We start from the raw sequence: 19,372 nt of genomic DNA, 5'->3' as shown, positions 1-19,372 counted from the left end.
ATAACTGCATCCACAGTGCCTGGGACAGTAACTATCATAGTGCTTTAAGTGGTCTGTTAACTTGCATACCTCTGTGTATGATTTTACATTCACTGATGAATCTATTCTTATTCTTTCCCTTTTAGGGGAGGGGGAGGTTGATGAGTTTGAAACCCATCTTTTTATATATATTAAATGTTGATATTAAACAATGTTACTTCAGATGTGACAGAGTGTACCTTGAGAAATTATACTAAGTGAAACAAGTAAGTGACAGGACAAATATTATATAATTCCATTTACATAAGGTTTCTAAAATAGTCCAACTGCCAACCATGGCACATGCCTGCAATCCCAGCTATTCTAGAGGCTAAGGCAAGAGGAGTTCAAGTTTGAGGACAGTCTGAATATACTAGCAAGATCCTATCTCAAAATGGAAAAAAATTAAAAAGGGGTAGGGATGTAGCTCAGTGGTGGAGAGTTTCCACCAAAACTTGGGTTCAGTTTCCAACAAAATCAAAATAGTCAAACAATAAAAGCAGAAAGTAGAATGGAGGACACCAGGGACTAAGGAAGAAATGGGGAATTGTTATTCAATGGGTATAAGGTTTCAGTTACGATAAGTTCTGGAGATCTGCTATACAACACTGTGTCTGCCTGTAGTTAACATCGATGTATTGTACACTTAAAATTTATTAAGAGGTACATCTCATGTAAGTGTTCTTACTCCTTCAATATTAGTATTTTGAGACCAGTCTCCACTATACCTTAACTATAGACATGTTAGCATGCTTTTACTTTCTTCTCCAATGGATTGTTTCCTTTCCAGGTCTGTAATTGTAACCTTATCTATTATTGTTATATTTTTAAACCTAAGATCAGAATAATATTATTTATTTATTTATGACTGCATTCAGAATTTCAAAATCTTGCATATAATTCCAACACTGGAATAAATAAACTTCAAATCTGTATTTCAAGGCTAATTTCAAACTTTATACAAATAGTTCAATTGGATATGAATATATTATTCTAAGCTTACTATCATTAAAAACCTTCTACCCTTTTATACAATTCTATATTTTCTTATATTGTACCCACATCATTCTGGAAATCTAGTTTACTCAAAATAATTTGTCACTGGCACAATTGGAAACTTTAAAATTTGCTTTCTTCTCTGAAACATGTATATTATACATCATTGTCAATTTATACTTTCTTCTTCACTATTTTAGCACCAAAAACATGTGCATAACAAAAAGACAATCTTAAATATTAACTAATTAGTAGGAAGAAAGGTAGAGTACAAAATGCTTTTATACATTTTTCTAAGGGTAAAGAGAAGATTCAAACTATGAAATCCTAACATTTAACTTCTTTTAAGTCTACTAAGAATTTCAAAGATATGCAACCAGAATAATATACCTGAAGTACTCTTTCCTTTCTAGAAAATAAGACTTTCCTTTGAAATAAAAATAGTTATTATTCATTAACTGGGCTGACCATCTCACCCTATCAAGATTATAAAATATACCACTTTTCTTCTTTATTTTATTGGTTTTTAAAGTACTAGATCATGACTTTTACTAATAGCAAAACACAAAACCAAAAATAAATAAGCAAACAGAATGGAATTACTGGAAGACTAATACAAACAAGAAGGAAAAGTTCCCGTCCAAATCTTTACTCTGATCTCCCATGACATTAGGCTGCCCCTCAAAACTCATTCCCTTTTTTAATTCATCACCTGCTAAATATCATCACAATTACAATTAAAGTTAAAAATTAAAAAAAAAAAAGGAAGGAGAGGACCTTACAAAACAGCCTAACAAGCTTAACACAGTATCACAAAGCTAATTCTCTTCCTTTTGCCCCCCCACCGTCCCCCCCCGCATGGACTAAAGACTAACAGTAATAGACCAATAGTAATTTCAATACTAGATGTTCTCTGAAAACACCAGTAACATTCAACACTGCTGAATTGTAAAACGTATTTCATCTCAGGTTTAAGGGAAAGTATTACTGCAGTAAACAAAAATTTCAAAGACGTTGCTGAGTATGTCCTAAAATTTCTAAATATATAATACAAAAATAACACTTTAACAGTAAAATTTACCATTTTAAACAACTTCTTAAATCTTAATGAAATGACTGCCAATAAAAAAGTTGAAAATTGTAAAAACACTTACTTCATTTCCATGTTTTTGCAGGAATTCAATTTCCTGTTGTGTAAATGTTGTCATGGAGATAGATTTCACCCTGTGCGGTGGATTTAGCCCTCGCCTAAAAAATAAAATATTTCACAAAATTATATTTTTAAAATGAGATGTCATATAATAATTCATTTTTAATTAGCATATTTTAACTCAGAAAGTGTTCTCATTCCATAAACTGAAAGTATTTAAAAATTATTTTAAATAATATTCACAACAGATGTCAAACTAAGTTTAACTAGACTGATACTAAATAATATATTTGATAAATTCAATTAACTACCCACGAACCCATAGCACCAATATAATACATGCAGTATTGCAGTATCTAGAAAAATCAAATACTGCTTTAGAGTATTTTCAGTGGAGGGAAAAGACTATGAGAAGAGCACTATGAAAAGAATTTAAATTTTAATCATTTAAATATTTAATGTTTCCTAACAAAAAGACAATGATGTGTTAAGATTGGAGCTACTACTTTTAAGTAAGTTTGAGGCTAATTTAGAAAACTGTATGAAAGCTAAGGAAGGAAAATTGAGGTAATTAATCAATATGTATAAAGTCCTATCTCTCCATCAATTCAAGTAAGTATTTATAATAAAGAACACATTCAATCACCTCAGAGGGTAGTAAATGTTCAAGAGGGAACAGCAGGGTCATAGAGAAGGGCTTAAGAACAATTGGATATGTTTCATCAACATTTAAAGTCTTTCAACCTAGAAGCCTTTCCATATGGATGGCCTTACAAAGACTTTATCTTGATGATCTTTCATCAGGAACATGAAAAATTGAATAGAAGTGACTAATCCACCCACAAGAACTAGGATTAAATAAATCCATGCATAAAATTACTTTGGAGTCATGTCCTTTCATAAAGGCTTTTTTGGTACCTAGGGTTCTGCAGCAGATTAATAATATTTTCATGGAATTTGTCATAGTCAACTTGCAATCATCCATGCCAATTAAATGAAGTTTAACAATATAAGTGAACCAAAGACCTTTCAAAACTCTTCGAAAAATACTTTTGAATAATTAAATATGGTGTATAATATTCTAGAAATGCACAGTTTTAAGTCAAAACACTAAGGTTCAGAATTAACAGAAGCTCCTCAATTTTCATATCCTTCTTCTTTCTTCCCAATCCCCACCACCATTTGTCAGTGATGAATAATATGTCTTTCAGGTCAAGATCTAAATTAATGCTACACTTTCTCTATTTCACATTTTGAGTGGAGAAAGGTTAACTTGGGTTTCCGTATTATTTCTGCTTTCCTTGTTTTAAATTTTAACTAATACATTGCTTTCCTTTCAGCTCTTGATAGGTCATAAAATAAGACTATATAGGGGAGACACTAAATAGCAGCAATTCTATTCTAGTTAAATGTTCAAATTTAACTGTGAAAAAACAGCTTCAATATGAATAACTTTCAAGTACTTTTACAATTAATTTGCAATCACAAATTAAGGCTCTAGAGATTACTTTTAAATCTTGAGAATACTTATAAAATTTCTAAAAGTGGGAAGTCATTATTATTCATTTAAAACATTACACTGTTTTCCAATCTATCTGCATTGTAAGAATGAGACTAAGTTTACCACTTGGGGGGAAGTTTATTAGTACATTTACTATACATGTATGCATATATGCACATATATATACATTTTAATACCTTACCTTGTCCCAAAACAATAAGCAGTTTTTTTCTATTTTTTCTCAAATGTCTCTCAAATTGTTCAATAAAGAGAGAGCAATTCACAAAGCTAACTCTTGATATTTTAAAGTTACATTACATAGATGTAATCTCATGAATGCAATACAATGTATAGTGTATATACTTATCTCCTAGCACTACCAGGAGGTATTCATATTACCTAAATAAATGAATAAAATAACTTAGGAAACAAATTCAACCAGAATGTACTCATAACCAAACTATGAAAGGACATTTTCCCTTTAATAAGAATACTCCTTTACAGAATTTAAGTATTTGTAATACACTTAAAATTGGCTCAATTTACAAAATTGGTAAGACTATTTTGCAAGACCACATTTATTACATAAATTGATTAATCCCAAGGAGATTTTATGTGTATTCATGTTGCTTTCTCTAATTGTTCTTGTATATTCCATTTATTCAGGCAGATCAACTAAATACCTAATGCAAGAATATACAAGGATTTCTTATTTTAGACTCCAAAAGCTATGTACATGGTTATCAATGCTTATAAAAGAGAGTGGTGAAAAACTGAAGACTGACTTTATTAATCTCTTTAGTAACAGTCAGAATGATGAGTTTGCAGTGAAAAATGAATAACCTCATACACTGATGGTAAGATAAATGCACCAATTTGTGCCAACTACCTCATGTATGCCATTTGGTCCAAAAATACCACTTTTGGGGAAGTTATACTGAAAGAGACATCTGAAATGTAAATAATTATGGACAAGCTGTCCAAACATTATTCATAATAGGAAAACATTAGACTTCAATACCAAAAAGGTAGTGATTATGAACACTGATACTTATGTTTTAATTTTTTGAGATTAAAAATTAATAGTACTTCCAGAACTACATAAAAAAATGTCTTCAAAGGAAACCAACCAAATATTCCAAAATGCTAACATTCCATTGCAGATACAAGACAAAATTAGATGATTTTTTTTCTATTTTTAATTTTCTATTATCTTAAAATTTTCCACATTGAATATGTACTTTTGTATAACTGGAAAAAAATGGCAAGAAATATTGGAAAGTCTAATTGACTAGTAATGGCAGTCAGAGAATCTGGACTTTAAGGCCTGGCTTTATGAATGTGAATATCAAAACGAGAAAGAGAGCATGGTCTTTCTTTGTTGGGCAGCATCCCTGGTCTCCACTCACTAAATATCAGTAGGGTCCTCCTGTTTTCAGACACTGCCAAAATCTATGGAGGGAAAATCCCTGCCAATTAAGAACCATGCACACAGACAACCTGCAAAATCAACCTAATAAAATTCCTTTGCATCTCAATCCAGATATAAATTCTATCAATGTTCAATCCTCTCCAAAACATTGTATACTTTGCTCCAAAGCCAACAAAAATTCAATCTTTCCATAACTTTTATGATCAGTATAACAGAACATAGAAATGAATCTCTCTAAAAAATAATAACAAAATAAATATGGAGTTGAAAATATATGTGCACGTACATATAAATTAGAAAACAGTCCTGAGGCTGAGATTGTGGCTCAGCGGTAGAGCGCTCACTAGCCTAGCATGTGTGAGGCCCTGGGTTCGATGCTTAGCACCACATAAAATAAATAAATAAAATAAAGATACTGTGTCCAACTACAACTAAAAAATAAATATTCAAAAAAAAAAAAGAAAGAAAACAGTCTAAGGAAAAGTGTCCACCACAACAACCAAGAATGATCCATATGATGTAAAGAAACTGGTTGGCAAAAACAAACTTCTAGGGCAGAAAACTTATTAAATATTTTTATTAAGTATTTTAATTGGCACCTTGCATATTTAATGACATTCTATTTTTAGCAGTAGTATGGTAAACTAGATATTTTGAAAATGCTTCTCTGTCTTTTCAAAAATTTTAAAAATAAAATTGCTTTCAAAAATGAAATTTCTAACCTTTTCTGGACTTTTTAGAAAGTAAGGTTAATTTCTAAGGACCAATCCCTTCCCAAAAAAGAAAAACAGACTAATTTAAAACTCAAAATTTTCTGAAACGAAAATTTATAAATGTGAAAAATAAGTCAGCTAAAGAGCAGATAGATTAGACATATTTGAAGTGATAATAAATGAACTGGAAGGCAAAAAGAAAAAAGTAAATACAAAGGTAACACAGATAATGCAAAAATAGACAAAAAGGAGGATAAAATTAAGAGGTCTAACTTGCATCTTATTAATTCCTTTTCTGAATAGGAGAAAGTAGTGTAAGAATGAAAGAGAGAAACATTTGAAGAAAAATGGCTGAGATTTTTCAGATCTAACAAAAGGCACATATCTACAGGCATAGCTTATCAAAATTAGGGTACATAAAATCCATGGAAGCATTCTGATAAAACTTCAGACACATCTTAAAAGCAATCAAAAAGAAAAGACCGAAGAAATAAAATTTGACAGATTAAATAGACTTCTCAATAAAATATCAGAATATTAACTTCAAGTGGTATAAGGAAGTAACTGTTATAACCCCAGAAAAGCTATTTTTGAAGTATGAGATGAAAATATTGACGTCTCAGATTTTAAAAACCTAAGAGTCTACCCCAGAAGATCTTCACTAGAAACATATTTTTATATACCTTAAGAAAAAATACCTATGAAGTCTTAAGATATAAAAGGGTGAGCAAAGAAACTGACAAGTACACAAGGCAAATCTAAACAATTATCTGATCACAATAACATCCACTTTGTAGGAGGAAAAAGAGAAACTGAACCCTTTTTTAAAAACATTTTTAAGGACTCTCGTTATATTAAAATAAAACTGAAATGTTTATATTTAATGTGTATTCCTGAAAATTGATGCCACTTCCCTTTATAGCTAAGCCTAGACTAGCCACCACGAGAACTCAAGTGTTTTATAAATGCTTACTGTAATAATATTAGTCATAACTATTTGATGGAAGTGTTGGGCAAGTAAACCACATCATTTTTACAGGGCTAATACTGAGGTACCACCCATTCCAAATCTTAAAATACACACTTTAAGTCTTCAGTTTTTTCCAAAAAAAAAAAAAAATTTTGAGTCATTGAATAGCTTCAGTATTGATGTTTTGAAAGTATGTTCACCAGTTAATTTGTTCCAAGTTCCAAAGTAACCTACTGGTGCAGTCTAATATGTTTTTGCAGTATAATTAAGTCATATGCAGATCCCCAGGAGTGTTCATTTAATGACCACTACCCCAGGTATGACTGTAACCAGATGGTATGACTCATTCCATATGTCCACAAGTATGCTGCTCTTAACCAGGCCTCAATCTTGCAAATAGCCATTTGTTCAATTCAAATAACAATCTGTGCTGGATGAATAAGAAAGCTTATTTCATTAGTTTTATTAATTGTTTTTTCTCCTGCTGGGGTAGAAGCTGGTTAAAACATTTTAATAGACTATGGAAATTTATGTGTTACTAATTCTACTGGCACAAAGTAATAAAGTTAATTTGACATGAGATCTAGCCTAATCTTAGTTATTTAGTAAAATATTATACACGCTTCATACTGTAAAAATTACAACTTAAAATCTAGACCAATAGAAGATGGCTTTAGTAAGGTATCAAGATAATATAAACTCTTGATGTCAAAATACTATGTAATGAAGTGTTAAAGATTTTAGTCTATTCAGACTAAAATACTGAATGTATGTACTATATATAGGCTACATGTTTTATATACACATACATATATACATATATGCACATAAAATATGAGTGTATATATATACACACATAGAAAAATCATACTTGTTATTTGAGGTTTTCTTTTTTTTGGGGGGGGAGCCATAAATATCACACCAGTAAGGTCCTTGTAATATTTAGGGAAAGCAACTAAGAAATAATATTCAACTAATGATTTAAACCTCATTAAGGCACTCCAGTTAACAGCAGTTGACCAAAAACGGTCTTCACTACTTCTCCAATCCTCCAATGAAACAATAGCAAAGGGAATAAAAAACAAAAAAACATTAATCACAAGAGACAGGGACAGAAAACAAGGAAGGAATCCAAAAACACATCAGTTTTCTAATAAAAAAGTTTAGAAGATGCCTAGCCAAACACTGTGATATGACCTGTGAATCCAGCTTCTCACAAGTGTAAGGTGGAAGTCACTTGATCCCAGGAGTTCAGAACCAGCCTGAGCAACACAGTTAAGACCCCTGTCTCAAAATAAACAAAAGTGAATATGCCAGCAATAACTGACTTTGAAAAGAAAGCCAAAACAGAAGCTCCTGCAGAATGGGGAAAGTCAAATGGAAGTTGTTTCCCATCACAAGACCTATGAAAAGATTCACTGAAGGAAGGAGCTTACATAGGGCCAAAAATCATAAGACTCCCAGTTCCTCTGCAGCCACAAGCCTTCGCTCAAGAGACCCTGAGCAGAGTCTGAAGGAAAGTTTAATGCAGACAGGTTATTAAAAAAGACTCTGACTCAAGCACAGCTGAGGACTGTTGTTGTGTGTCAGGCTAAAAACTGGAGATTATGTGAGACTATATATACCGAATGGTCGATTCTATGTCCTCAGTCACCTCCCTGAACTTGGCTTCTGGAATAGTGGAAGCCAGGCTTTTTTTTTTTTTTTTTTTTTTAAATCTCCCCCAAAAGATTAGAGCAAATATCTCTGACAGAGATAGAACAAAAAACAAGAGGGGGAGGAGGAAAGTTTCCAAACTAAATACAAAAAAAGCCTATCACACTGAACAAAAGACCTACACCAAAATACTTCCATGAGGTCCAGAACAGCTAGGATAATATCATAAATAATCAGTAATTGGAATAACACCAGACTTCTCAACAGCAACACTACAGATTTGAAGAAAACTAACCAATGTCTATGAAGTTCCAAGAATAAAATATTTTCACCTTTGTGGATGCAGATAAACTAGACATTTTAAAAGTGAGGACAGAATAAGACATTTTCAGCCACTGAAATCTAAAACTGACTTTCCATTCATCTTTAATCCAGTGGCTATTAGCAACTTTGATGAGTCTAGGAAAGAGTCCAGGGCTGAAGGAAATTCCCGGAATGAAGACAGAAGTCCCAACGTTTACAGCTGCAACAGAGGCTCAGAAAGCAGCAATTCCAGAACACAGAATTACAAAAAAAAAATATCAAAAAATAAAGGTACCTAGGGCTGGGCCCTGGATTCAATTCCCAGCACCAAATAAATAAATAAATAAATCCAATGAAGAAAACCTAACACTTAAAAACTTGAGAGGAAAGGCTACATAGGTGAAGAGGATGGGAAAGAATGTTAAGAAGGACCAAATTCTTATCATCCTCCTTCTACAGTAAAAAAACTTAAAATTTTTTAAAAATAGCAATACTGTGTTAGTTAGAAATAACAAGGTAAATTGGAAGGAGGGAACAGCCTAAGAGTTCAAAGTCACTTTCTATGGTAATCAGAAATTAGGGGAAAGAATAGGTTACTGCTGTTTATGTGCATGAATTCTTTCATTAAAAGTTCAAACTGAATTAAAAGTAAAATATTAAAAAGAACAGAAAATAAGTTGTTCTTGCCTTTCAAAGTTAAATTCAATTAATATTTATTTATAAGTTGTTGTAATGATGAAAATAGATTCCTACAATACCTTAGGAACTTTATTAAATTTCAAAACATCAAGTTTCTTTACACTAGCAATTTAAAGAAGTATCTACTAAACACAACTCTTCAAAGTAAGGACCATCTTCTTACCACCAAGCGGTAAAAAGATTTCAAGAGAAAAATGAGCAAAAGTTTTCACATTTTCTTACATATTAAGTCTACTAATTTTCATACTTCCCCTATCAAAGAGCTTATAAAATATAACATAAAATAAGGATAGGACAAGTTAGAATCTGACAATTACAAGGAAAATTCCTCTTCCTTTTCTGAACATGTTTCTCTATAACTTTCATACATTGGTGGTATACCTCCCCCTAAAGATACAAAATAAATCTATTATCTCTTTCAAGGACAGGCTTTAAATTACCCAGAGACCTGATCATTATGTACTGCTCCCTACCCTCCTAGTATTTTCTCTCTTAACAGCAGTTCTGGTTCCAGCAAAAGTTTCAAAGGGTTTCGAATTTCTTTACTTAGATCTCCAGTTTGTTTATGTCTTTAAAAAAGCAATCATAATAAAAGTGAGGTGTAATTATGACCTCCCTCTCTTAAAAAAAAAATTAAGGTATCAATCAAGAAGATTAATACCTTATTCACAAGTCTTTATACAAAATATGTTCAAAGTTAAAAACAATTATCATTCCCCATATTTCAAACAATCCAAATAAATTTCCCATCCCCACTGTAAAGTTGACCAATTAATTTCATTTTAATCATATTTAATCAAGTGTCTCTCTAGGGCAACAGCTCTCATGGATGAAGTTATAAAAGATATCAAAAAGAACCTGTTACTAATGGAAGTACTCAAAGTTATAAATAATTTACATCTTTATATACATTAAAGGTATTCAAGTTAGTTGTGTTCCCTAGACTATCACTACTTTGACTATTTAAATTAAAGAATACATGAATGGGCTGGAGTTGTGGCTCAGGCCCTGGGTTCGATCCTCAGCACCACATAAAAAAATAATAATTAAAGGTATTGACAACTAAAAAATAAATATTAAAAAAAAAAAGAATACATTACTGACTGGGGAAAAAACTGGAGGGGTAGTCACAAATCACATAGATTACATAGAAAAACTAAAAATATCAGTATACGAGATCTGCTTACTTTCCAAATAATGATACTGAAACAGAGGCAATGGCTTTTAAATTAAGATCCAGCAGTCAGTAAGTTTCTTAAAACAATGTTTCTTAACTCTTTGCATTTACAAACCAATTCCTTGATACTTAAAATTCTAATACAAACAAATTATGTATACTATACTTTATCTACTTTGGAACTAAGGGGCAAAGTGTTTGTAATCACACTGTGCCAAAAACCATGGACAAATGACTAAAGAACAAAGGTAAAACAGAAATGCCATCACACCAAGTCATACCAAGTTAAAGTCAAATGATGTCACAACCCCCTGAATGCTGAAGAGCATTCCTAGTACTCACAGCACTGTACCAAGAATCCCCTTCTTAATCCATCTGCTTGATAAATCATGCTGCTGCTTCCCTTTGAAAAATTAATAGCTAACAGTAATGCCACTTTACACTGAAAAATCATGGCTAGAAAGCCACTCTCTCTTGATCCTTTCAACTGTATTTTACACTTGTCTGTTACAGTACTAGCTCTAGTATACAGCTTAACTGAATATTATATAAAATAATGATGTAAGTAAAAACTGTTTCTATGTCAACTAAATGAAGTAGAGACAACTAAATTGAGTCACTAGGAAAAACTGTTATTTAACTATGGACAAAAAATGTAAGAAGACTTTTCAATATCATAAAAATCTAGAACAAGTCAATATTCAAATTACTAAAATCAAGTTAAGAGCCAAGAGTGATGGCATGCACCTACAGTCCCAGCTACTCCAGAGGCAAAGGCAGGAGGATCTCTTGAGCCCAAGAGTTTGAGGCCAGCCTATACAACAAAGCAACACCCTGTCACAAAAACAGAAAAAAAGAGTAAGCATCAAATTGGTGGATTCATATTCAAAGACGTCTTATTGTCTTATGTGGTGCTCCATAAAAACATTGGCAAATTACATGTTAAAATAAAAGCTAAGCTTGAAAAATAAATGTACCTGTGTGTACATGATATGCTTTTATGGTTTTTTGCTTTAACTGATTTCTATGATAAATCTATCAATCTTGACTATACATAATGAGGGGTTTTATTTACAGTTCAAGAAAATAAACTCATAGTACATGGTAGCATGGATATGTCAAATTCAAAAGAACTGCTGTTGAACAGTAAACACCATATTCCCCACTGCATCCAGAATACACAATAGCAGTTTCTGAATAAAATCTAAAGTAACATATATTGTAACTAAGTTTCTTTTAAAAAAGACACAAACATACGTGTATGATACATCCATAAAGTATCTGTTCTGCCATTTAAATTCCCTAAACAATCAAAATAATTTACCAGTAATACAAGGAAATTATGTCTTTTTTTTTTCCCAGCCTAGGGGATTAGGGGATCAAACCCAGGGGTACAGACTTTTTATTTTTTGAAACAGGATCTCACAACCCACTTAAGTTGCTTAGTTGAGGCTGACCTCTAACTTAGGATCCTCCTACTTCAGCTTCCCCATCTCTAGGAATATAGGCATGGGTTACTACCACATCCAGCTTGGAAATTATATGTTCTTTACAAGTGAAATCAACTCTAGTTCTGCATCCCAACATCAAGCAAGGTATTGCAGCAAAGGATTAAGAATATACACTAATTTTACAATTTAAAGTTGTAAGCAGATAATAGTACCTTCTTCATATGACTATCAGTAGAATAATGTCTATTCCACAGCTAGCGTTCAATAAATGGTACTAGTGATTAGTATTGTTTTATTTTTTTTGACAATATTTAACTGTTATATCCCTAAAACATGGGCTAGTGTCTCACTCAATAAAAAAAGTCCTATAATTTTAAAAAAGCATCAAATAATTCTGCCACTTACTATAAACTGAAATTTTACTACACTGTTAAGACATCTTACTGAATGAATACAATCATATCAGATAATCACAACAAGAGAGAAAAGAAATTAGGACTATAAATCTCTACCAACTAGGACTTCATGAGGTCCTAAATATTATATACAGAGATTTAAGAGTATTTGATTGCAATCCATCTATTAAAAAATTAAATACTTTTATCTGTTCAATTTTAATTAAAAAAAATTTTTTTTGGAAGACTTACTCTAAGAGTCAAAATGCCCACAAAATTAATAGAGAATAAGTTACTATCTGGTTACATTTACCTCCTATGAAATTCCAAGTTTGAATACACTGGCCACATAAAATAGCCAGCATTAAGAACGGCAAACATTTGCAAATGTCATTTTTTTTTATTTTATCTAAATACTCAGTGAGAATTTTATGAATCATTTTTTAAAATACGGTAATCTTATATGCCTTATTTCATATTTCTACCTGAATCCCATCCTGGAATACATTATGTATTCAACAAATACTGTCCTTTATTGTTGTTGTTTTGCAATACTTGGGATGGAACCCAGGGCCCTCACACATGCCAGCAAAATACTCTTATCATTGAGCTACATTCCTAGCTCTTTATTTATTTTTCATTCTAAAATATGGGCTCACTAAATTGCCAGGCTATCTGTGAACTTGCAATCCTCCTACCTCAGCCTCTCAAGTAACACAGCACCCAGCTATTAACACAAATTTAAAAATTGAACCTAAGGAGATGGATCCAAGCCAATCTGCACACAATGGCCTCACTTAAACACTTTGCCCTAAGTCATAAAACTAGTAATAGTGTCAAAATCTGACATTAAAATTCTTATTCTTTCAATTATGCCATGTCATCTACACATAATAAATGCATAATAATTATTAAACTTAGTAGTTATGTTATTCTCCTTAAGTCATTTTTTGGCATTATTGTTTTTTAGAGACAAAAATTTTTAGGAGCTATTATCCATTCAATATTCTGCAGCAGGGGGCTGGTATTGTGGCTCAGAGGTAGAAATCTCACCTACCACGCTTGAGGCACTGGGTTCGATCCTCAGTACCAACCACACACAAAAAAAAATAAAATAAAATAAAGATATTGTGTTCACCTATAACTGAAAAAATAAATATTTTTTTAAAATATTCTGCAGCAGATTCTCGCTCCCCCAATATTTTGCAATAATGAGGAGTGAACCCACTTGGAATTTCACAATCGGTCAATAATTTATTCTCTACAATGTTGTGGGCATTCTGATTATTATAGTAAATTCTAAGAACTGTAGTTTCTTAAAACTGAATAGATAAAAAAGGTTTTTAATTTTTCCCCCCACTGTAAGACATATCTCAGAAAGTTGCCCAGACTGGTTCCCAACTCAGTATCCCCTGCCTTAGTTTCTAGAGTAGCTGGGATTACACGTGAATGCCATCACACCCAGCTTCTGAGCAGATTCTGCTGGTTGAGATTCCCATATCCTTCCAAGAATATGAAATTCCTGATTTGGGAACTCTATTTGGGGATCCTTGTTCCAATGACGGCAAAGCAATGTGTCCAACCAGAGTACTGGCCACAGGACCTAAGCTCACCAATCAAACTGAAAGGCAGAACACTTTAGAAAATGAAGACCAACAACATAATTAAGGTATATGGCCCCAAAAGCTGGAGCAAACATGTCTGGATTAGGGAAATCTAAGCAATATCATTAAAATACTGATATTTTAGTGTAACCTGGAACCCGACTCAAACTGACTTAAAAATCTGAAGGAAATTTACACCAATAAATAAATTTCCTTCAGATTTTTAAGTCAATTTGAGTCAGGTTTCAAGTTACACTAAAAAATCCCAAACTTGGGTTTTAGGATGTTTCTTAACATGCCATGTCCTTTCCAATGCTTCTTATCAATTGGGCACCTATTATATATAAGGTATTATATGACATGTTTAAAACAAATCTACATCCAAAATCTACAAAGGGAATTTTACCCTCACCATCTCAGATATGAGAAAATGCAAACTCAAGTATTGAACATCATTCTCAATACCACATAGCTATTACTTGGAACCAGAATTCAAAAGCAGGTTTAAGAAGCTCATAAGCACTTGATCCATGAACTACAAGAAACTGCCTACTGTGTGGAACTTGTCTTTAAAGGTCTTTACTCAGGTATCAACTCTTCTATGAAGACTTCTGTATCCATTGATGCATTTCACAGTACACTCATAGAAAGTAATTATTACAATGTATTGTAACTGTATGTCTACTTGCTTAGAATGCAACCTCTGTAAAGATAATGTGATCCAGATAATTCCAGTGCTTCCCACAGTATTTGTGACAGGAAAAGTAAAACAATAGAGAAATGAAGCCCTATCTATTACAGATTAAGTTTTCACTAAAAATAAGCAATTATCATTATACTGGCATATCCTTTTACATAGAATGTTTCTAAAGCATGGAGCATGGAGTTTAGGATGAAATTTGAAAATATTTCCTTTATATTACATATTTGCTGCAAGGAAGGTACTTTTTGTACTTTTGAAGGACTACACCGAAATGTTGGAAATCTAGAACAGGAATACATATATTTACAACCAAACACTTTAAAATATCAAAGGACTTGTGTTTAGTAAAAGCGAAACATACTTCTTAAGCTCCTATTAAAAGTCAAATACAAGCTAGGTGTGGCCAGCACCCTTGTAAAAGTGACCCAAGCTACTGAGGAGGCTGAGGCAGCAGTATAGTAATTCAAAGCCAGCATGGGCAACTTGGCAGAACCCTATTTCACAGTAAAATTCTTTTACAAAAGGCTGGGGGATGTAGCTCAGTGGTTGAGTGCTTGCCTAGCATGTGTGAGACCATGAGTCCAATTGCCAGTACTGCAAAAAAAAGTAAATACAGTGAAAAATTTTTTAAAAAGTCAAACACACTTTAAACAAATTAGACTATTACCTGAATATCTGAACCAAAGTTGCCAACATAAGTCACTTAACTCCCAGGTTTTACTTCACTTACAAATGAAAAGCAGAAACCAGAATATTTCCTAAATACCACCTACCTCTGGCAACTTGTTTTCCTGACTACACAACCAAAAAGTAACTTTAGGGATTCTCCTATCACACCATTTTAATGCTGAGCATAGTACATACTCCTGACATTTTTCTTATTTATGTATTACCATTTCCCCCATGAGAATATGTGCCAAGAGAATAAGGACTTTGCTGTATTCATCAGTACACCCTAAGCCTTCACATAAAACCTAGTACACACCCCCCAAAATGTTTGTAATAACCATGGAAAACTAATGTCTCCTTGTCCAAATAAAATAAAAAACTAAAGCAAAGAGTACACGAATGGGAACGTCCCACATTTTCCAACTTTCAGGAAATCCATCTTCCTATTTATTACTTTTTCTAAGTTATTAATCTTACAGAGATTTTGAGAATATTTAGAAACTCCCACTTTGTTAGTAACTTACTTTGAACCCACGATAATTAGCATATAAAAGCATCTTATCAGTTTCAAAATCATCCAACCTTCCAAATCAAATTTCACAGAAAAGAAATATTTTAACAGGAAAAAAAAAACTTACTAAAGTTTAATGAAGGGAAAAAAAAAAAAACTATCTGATACAAGACGACCCTCAGTTTTTTTAAACAAGGTTGTCTTCCCATTTCTCCCCGTTTCTGTGCACAGCCAGGACACTTGCGTATTGATCCAGAGGTCTCACAGATACCACAACCATATTTAGAAATTACACAACTCCTAACCAGTACCTTATTTCCATTAAAACTCTCCCCAAACTCCTCAAGACTCCCTTCAGACTGAAAAGCCAAAACCTTACAACCTCACATCTGCTCCTCGGCCTCCCGCTCCCGCACTGAGCCCCCTCCAACTTTACTCTTGGGACCCCCATCTCGGCCACCGAGAGGTTTCCATTCTAGCAGATTCCTCAGCGCCGGCTCTCCCACCGTTAGGCTCTCCCACCGTTACCCGGGCGCTCGGGCGCGAGTCCCTGCCCGCCCCCATCCCGCGCCGACCCCCGCACGGCTCCCGGCAGGTGCCGGGCTGGGAACCGCAGCGCCCCGGCGGCTGAGAGGCGGGGCACACAAAGGACCCGCATGGCCCTCCCCAGCCTCCCCGCGTCGCTCCCTCAGCCCCGCGGGGCCCTCGCCGCGCAGTCCCAGACCCAGGCAGCGGCCGCTGCTCGGCGCAACCAGGGATGCTCGCCCTGGCCGCCCCCTCCCGGACCCACCGCCGCCCTCGCCCCACCCACGAAGGCTGCCCGCGGCTGGACCCTCGCCCGGCAAAACCGAAAGCGCATCCCGGACGTCGCCCGGGCCGAGCGCATCCCGCCCGCCATCTCCCCCGCCCCGCCCCGCCCGGCGACGGCGCCCCGCCGCCGCCCCCCGCCCCAGCCGGCGTCTCCACGGCCTCCCGCGCCGCGCGGCGTCCCCCGGCCGGGCCGGACCCCCGCCCGCAGCCCCGCACTCACAGGCTGCCGGAGCAGGAGGTACAGACGAAGGAGCCGACCGTCATGTTCACGTAGGTGGGGCCGCGCTGGTCGCAGTCGAAGCACTTTCGGTTGTGCGGGAGGCCGGTCATGTCCCGCAGCATCTTCAGGTGCTTCTCCTCCTGCTTCCGCTTCGCGCTGGCCGCCATGGCCGCGGCGCCGAAGGAGGAGGCCGGCGGGGCCGGGAGCCGGGCGGCGCTGCGCCGGGGGCCCGCGGTCCCACGGGCCGCCCTGGCCGCGGCCGCAGCCCTCCGTCAGCGCGCGCCGCCCGCGCCGGACCCGGTGGCCGCAGCGCTGTTCGGCTCGACTGGGCTCGACGCGGCGCGGACGCTGCGGAGCGCGCGCTGACGGGCCACACCAACCGGCCGGGCCGGGACAACCGCCGCCGCCGCCACCTTCCCGACTTCTCCAGAGGGGAAAAGACGACGAAGGGGGACGGCAAGAGGAGGCCCGCCCCGGGCGGCCGCTGGCCAACTGTCGACCAGCGCCCTCTGCTGGCCAGGAGGAGTCACTGCGGCCACACTGAGGCCTGGGTCCAGGCTGGGCCGAGTAGGGAAGATACAATGGTGATAATAAATAATGGACAATGTTATTGAGCACCTATGTGTGCTAACCGCTCGACAGGGGTTGCCTGTCTCCCTGCTTAAAACTCTCCAAGGGATGTCCACTGCTTTGGGGATAATTCCAAATTCCTCACTGTGTACTAAGGAGCACTCCATAGTCTAGCCTCGCTTACCTCTTCCACCTCATCCTCATCCATTGTCACTCCAGGTTTGCGTTTGCTGCCCAAACCTGACAAGCTCCTTGCTGGCTTCTGCCCTTGACGTTTTCTCTATACGAGGGTTTGTCGACCTTGCCACTATTGACACTTTGGACCAGTTAATTTCTCAGTGTGGAGGCTGTCCTGTGCTTTGTAGGACCCAGCCTCTGACCACTAGACTTCCTGGCCTCTGCCCATTAGACGTCAGAACACCCCCTTTCTCCTAGCTGTAGCAACCCAACTGCCAAGACACTGCCAAATATGCAGGGAGATTTAGGTGGGTGAAAACCACTACTGCAGGTAGAAAACCAGATCTTCCACGGCAGGCACCTCCCATTTGTCACATAGGACTCAACTGTCACTTAGCCAGACTGTCCCAGATCCACCTCCTTAATGTTGCAGATCTTCTCTTTTCCCTGAAGTTGCTCTCTGTCAAATTGCTATGTTGCATTTTCTTCATAGTTCTAACTGTTGGAACTACTGCGTCTTATTTAGCACTTACTGTCATCTAATGTAGCCCTTTAAAGCCTAGCCCAGCTCCTATATTTTCTTCACTGCTTCATCCATTTCCCTCCCAGAACTGGAGACTTAAGTGCTCAATTTTTATTAAATGAATGCATGAAATGTATCTAATCTTTACATCAACTCTTTGCAGTAAGCTTGATTGTTATTTCCATTTCACCAATCATGAGGATTAGCCGGTGGGGAGCAAATAGATTCCCCCGAGTATTTGGGTTCAGAAGCTAAGATTCCAACCCAGTCACACTGCAGAACCTGAATCTCTTCATCACTGCAAGTATCAACTGCCTGCAGGATGTTAGAAACCATCCCTACCCCCTATTTCTCAAAGGAATACAGGGAGACCAAGAGAACCAGAGTTCCAAATGCAGATAATGGGGATCTTTTTACAATGTTAGCAACCATTAAAATCCAATCCTTCACTAAGGATTACAGAATAATGACATTCTGATTCTATCATTCCTGCTTCATTATTTTTGCTGAAATACTTCTGTAAAGAGAAAACATCTTATCTACTATTTGGTACAGTTCATGTCAGAAAGACAGGATAAATGTTTGATTCTTTTATTCACAAGTTTTCATGTCACCTTCCAATGGAGATCATTATAAATTCAAGGTTTTAGACTTATTTGATGACCTTGATGCTCATGTCATCTCATCATTGGCCTCCTAAAGTTGGCTGAGTATTTTGACAAGACCCTGACTTAAGGTCAAATCCTGTTCTGCTCTGACAGGGCCCTGAGCTGTTCAAGAGATGAGAGCATTGAAATGTCGAATCCTTGACGGATCAAAACAAGGCTGACTTGCCAGCCCAACTCTGGAACTGGAAGTCACCCCGTAGTCTCTCACTCATTACCAGCAAACACTCCCCACACCCTGCGGCTCATTTCTCTATTTGCCAGGCTCCCTTGTCCCTTGTCTGCTCTCTGGTTGCTCACCTCTCCATGGTCCCTCGTCTGATTCACTCCAGAACCAGCAGCCCTGACTGCAGCACCTCATGCAGATGGTGAGTGGGTGTTTTATTATTGTGCTTTGTTGTCTGAAGAGGCACAGGCAGGTATTTCCAAACTGTTGATCTATAAGAAAGTGAAATGCAG

At 36.3% G+C, this 19,372-nt stretch overlaps 1 protein-coding gene across 7 annotated transcripts in view; it reads right to left on the bottom strand.

The window, feature by feature from the left end:
- Nucleotides 1-17,204, bottom strand: part of Agfg1 (ArfGAP with FG repeats 1) — a 65,516-nt gene extending 48,312 nt beyond the window's left edge. For all 7 annotated transcript variants that reach the window (XM_026396239.2, XM_026396241.2, XM_026396242.2 and 4 more), the window contains exons 1-2: nucleotides 16,979-17,204; nucleotides 2,169-2,262 (exon numbers count right to left, since the gene is read on the bottom strand). In XM_026396239.2, coding sequence (XP_026252024.2) covers nucleotides 2,169-2,262; nucleotides 16,979-17,145 — 261 coding nt within the window. In that variant the 5' untranslated portion in view covers nucleotides 17,146-17,204. The remainder of the gene's footprint in view (nucleotides 1-2,168; nucleotides 2,263-16,978) is intronic.
- Nucleotides 17,205-19,372: the final 2,168 nt, after the last annotated feature.

Source organism: Urocitellus parryii, chromosome 1 (genome assembly GCF_045843805.1).
Source record: "Urocitellus parryii isolate mUroPar1 chromosome 1, mUroPar1.hap1, whole genome shotgun sequence".
Taxonomy (NCBI): domain Eukaryota; kingdom Metazoa; phylum Chordata; class Mammalia; order Rodentia; family Sciuridae; genus Urocitellus; species Urocitellus parryii.
Note: the sequence above shows the minus strand (reverse complement) of the source record. Positions and strands in the feature narration are given on the sequence as shown.